This window comes from Temnothorax curvispinosus, unplaced genomic scaffold, assembly GCF_003070985.1.
Source record: "Temnothorax curvispinosus isolate PA1 unplaced genomic scaffold, ASM307098v1 QBEX01006574.1, whole genome shotgun sequence".
Classification (NCBI taxonomy): domain Eukaryota; kingdom Metazoa; phylum Arthropoda; class Insecta; order Hymenoptera; family Formicidae; genus Temnothorax; species Temnothorax curvispinosus.
Genome location: NW_020216354.1, coordinates 609 through 4,419, shown reverse-complemented (window position 1 = coordinate 4,419; position 3,811 = coordinate 609). Strand labels below are relative to the sequence as shown.

General features: G+C 33.2%; 1 protein-coding gene across 1 annotated transcript; it reads right to left on the bottom strand.

Annotated features, from left to right (window-relative positions):
* Positions 1–299: 299 nt before the first annotated feature.
* LOC112456005 (SET and MYND domain-containing protein 4-like) lies at positions 300–3,581 on the bottom strand (the record flags this gene model as incomplete). The annotated part of the gene is made up of 10 exons (XM_025018279.1): positions 300–444; positions 535–697; positions 830–1,127; positions 1,246–1,358; positions 1,453–1,526; positions 1,675–2,000; positions 2,116–2,365; positions 2,453–2,771; positions 2,877–3,057; positions 3,243–3,581. Coding segments are annotated over 10 exons (2,208 nt in total), but the record flags the coding sequence as incomplete, so codon positions are not given.
* Between the last annotated feature and the right edge of the window lie 230 nt (positions 3,582–3,811).

Genomic DNA, 3,811 nt, shown 5'->3' with positions numbered 1-3,811 from the left:
TTTTTAATCAAATTCCAATTATATATCCTAGTATCATAAATGATATTTATAAAATATATATTCATATGTATGATTTTATATGATGTCTTAAAAGACACAGTTACTTGATCATCCTTATTTGATAAATAGATTATAAATAACATATTAAAAATACACGAGAGAAATGTATACAATAAAAAAGTGAATGATACAATCGTTCTTTATACATTCAAGAAATATATGGAAAGGCGCGCAAACGCGCTTTCCTATATTTTTTTATTCATTTATCTGTTAAACATTACAGATTGTTCACACAAATATCAGACGTTGAAATTTTTTAAAATAGAGGAAAGAATCTCCTTTTTTACGGCAATTTCACGGTAAACCTCGTTCCATGGACCGTACGTAAGATCTATAATTTCTTGAGCACGATTTAAATATCGTCGTGTTTTCTTCAACACGTTTCTGTAACAAATACATAATGCATTGCAATAAACGACAAACGGACGTAATTGTAGTTCAGTACAATCTAAACGACAAAATTTCGACATTTACTTGTAAAATTTGGATGATGTATTAGATTCTTCTTGCAAATATTGCAGGCATATATCCGTTAATTTATTTATTTCATTGCAGACTTCAATGCTCCAAGAGCCGTATCTTTCTTCAATGGCCACGATACTGTGTTCGAGATACGAAATCGAATTCAACCATTGTCCTAAAATCAGAAAGCAATAACAATGGTTATTGGGATGACGCATAGCTCTGTACAAGAACGATTGACTTGAAATCGAATATCAGATTCGATACCGATTGTCATCCCACATATATTCGCATCATTGATACAAACCCATAATAGCGTACACCTTTGCCATGAGATCCATAGTAGCGGCAATGTCCTCGTGATACTTGTATAATGCGTCCTTTCTGAGAAGCAAACATTCTTTCAGTTTAATTAACGCCTCCTCGTACTTTTCCTCCTCTATGCAAATTTCTGCTTTGGCAAAGTGGTGTTGGGCCTGTCTCAATGTAAAGTCATAAATATTTTCATAGACTGCCGCTCCGCAATCTATACAGTACATGGAAGAGTGGCAGTTATCACTCAACGGTCCGCTACATTCAGGACATTTCATCGCAGAAAATTTTTTCTGTAAAAGAATAAGCGTACATTTATGTATGTGCATATATTATATATCTACACACGTACAGACAAAATATGATAATGTACAACATTGTAAATATCCAAAAATAATTAATATAGTTTACCAAAATATCTTCATATTCTGGTAGAGTGCATGCTGTACAAGTGCACTTAAAGCAGTATTGACCTTCCATTTTTTCCTGTCTTTCCCTTTTCAACATTCTTCTAAAATCAGCTCCTGTCGCATAATATCGAAAGTGAGATAAAAACAAAGAAACTAAATCAATAAAATATATAATGATTTGTTAATTTATTATCAACATTTAACATACCGTAACAATTGAAAACTTCTTCACCCGTCGCAATATCCCGTGTGGCTTTAGTTATTAAAGTTTGCCCTAAAAAGCTAAAGAATAATAGCGTTAGTGCCACTGATTAAAATATATATATATATATATATATATATATATATATATTTATTTTCTATGTACATTTATGTAAGCAATGAACAATTGTGTCTCATTTTTCATAATCAAAATATCTATATATATTACCTATTAATTATATTAGGATCACAAGAATGATTCATCATACTTGCAGAGGGATAAATCGCTGTAGCTATTCTATCTTGTTGTTGAATAAGGAGTTTATTTTTATTATTATCCGCTATCGCGTTTATCTTTGTGATAGCATGCCCATTAGAAATAAGCTGTAATATATTTCTCAACAGTAGAGAACTTACATACAATCGTTCATCCCCCTTTGTCGCGAGGTCACAATTGAGATCGTTACAGAACTTTGATACTAAGCATTTTTTAAGATTGACAACTTTAAAAAAATCTGTATGTTTTGATAGATACAGCGTAAGCATAATTGCCGTCTGAAAGAGAGAAGTAATTAAGGATAATGCGATAAATTTAGTTTTACGAAAAATTCTCTATACCATGGCACATACGTCACATATCTTATTTTCGCGTGAAAATTATTACACTTACGATTCCATACGAAATAACGTCGCATGGTTGCAGTTTCGAAAAATTAGTCACTAGGTCTTGCACTTCATTAAGTCTGTTATCCTCAGTTGCAGCTGTACACTTGAACAACGTTCTTACAGCCAGATATGCTATTCCAATGTGCGACCAAAGGCCCATTTGATTGCCAAGACATTCCCAACGATGGCAAGACGAGCGTGCTTCATCCCAACAATCAATATTGCAATACGCACTGTCGACACACTCTGTACATCTGTGTAAAATTTAACATATTTTACACATATATAATACATATATGTATTTGGCGATTTCTCAAAGCACAAGAAATATAGAAACTTACGGTACAGGAGTATCGCCGCATGAGCGACAACAATTGTAACAAATATAAGTTTTAACGTGAGGCAATGGGACAAAAGCGAATGCCTTTTCAACGAATAGAATCTGACCCCTTTTGATATCTCTATTAGCTACCACGTATCTCCCCTTTTCTGGAGCATATTTCACTTCTATCGCCGCCGATGCGGACCGAAAATTAGGATTTTCGCCATATGCGACTTCGGGCTGTGAGGGAAATTCCGTAGTATCTGTGGTATTGTCCGCATTATCTTCCATGCATGATATTCTCGATGTTATGTCTTTCATTTGTCTCCGTAACCGCTCTAAAAAATTTTAATAATTCTTGATTATGTGAGAAATACGAGAAAGATGTCTACAAATGAACAATTTTTTCCTCCAACTTAAATATATACAAAGTGAATACTTACCTTTCTTTTCGTTCGGCATATTACGCTGATTCAGTATGTTATGCATTTGCAAAACAGTTTCAACAGCTGATCCTCTATTACCTAATTTCAGATAACACTGAGCTGCACGCAGATGTAGTTTGTAACGTAAATTCTCAGGATAGCCTAATTTAATCGCCAATTTGATATCGTTGATGCAATCCTTTTTGCGTTATCATGCAAATAATAAATTTACTTGTAAATAGAGTAATCATTTTATAACATTAAACTTGTTATTATCAACAAAATAAATATGTTTTATTAAACTTGTTATTATCAACAAAATAAATATAAAAAATAAAAATAATTAAATAATTGTAAAAAAAAGTATTTATAATATCAATTTACCTGCCACCTGTCCAGATAGAATAGGGAGGCTGATCTATTTGCGATTGCTATTGACAAGTCTACACTATTTGAGGGAGCGTACAACGCACTTTTCGTGTACAATTCCAGTGATGCAGCATACTTTTTCGATTGAAACTCCTTGTTCCCGGACAACTTGAAAGCTGTTGATATTTCCAAGTCCTTCTGCCGTTTTCTCTTATCTCTTATGTCGTAGAGAACATTCAGCCACGCGGACACTAATTGCCTGCATCCCAAATAAGACGATGCAATACGCTCCAGCGCACATTTTAATTGAAATAAACAATTTTGTTTATTCCTAAAATTTAACTTACACTCTCTCTAATAGACAAACATATACAGGGTGTTGAAAAATGGTGGTACCAAGTTTTAGGAGTATGTAGTACTCGTGAAAACAAATCGAAAAGTCTTCGCAAGTGTTACTCCAAAAATAATTTACGTGCTCCCCCGTTCATTTTAAAACAATTCGTCATACTTTTTTATTGAAGATCGGAAACGTTCAAAAATTTCAGATTTAATTCGTATTTGTTAACAGGTTTTCAATTTTCTGT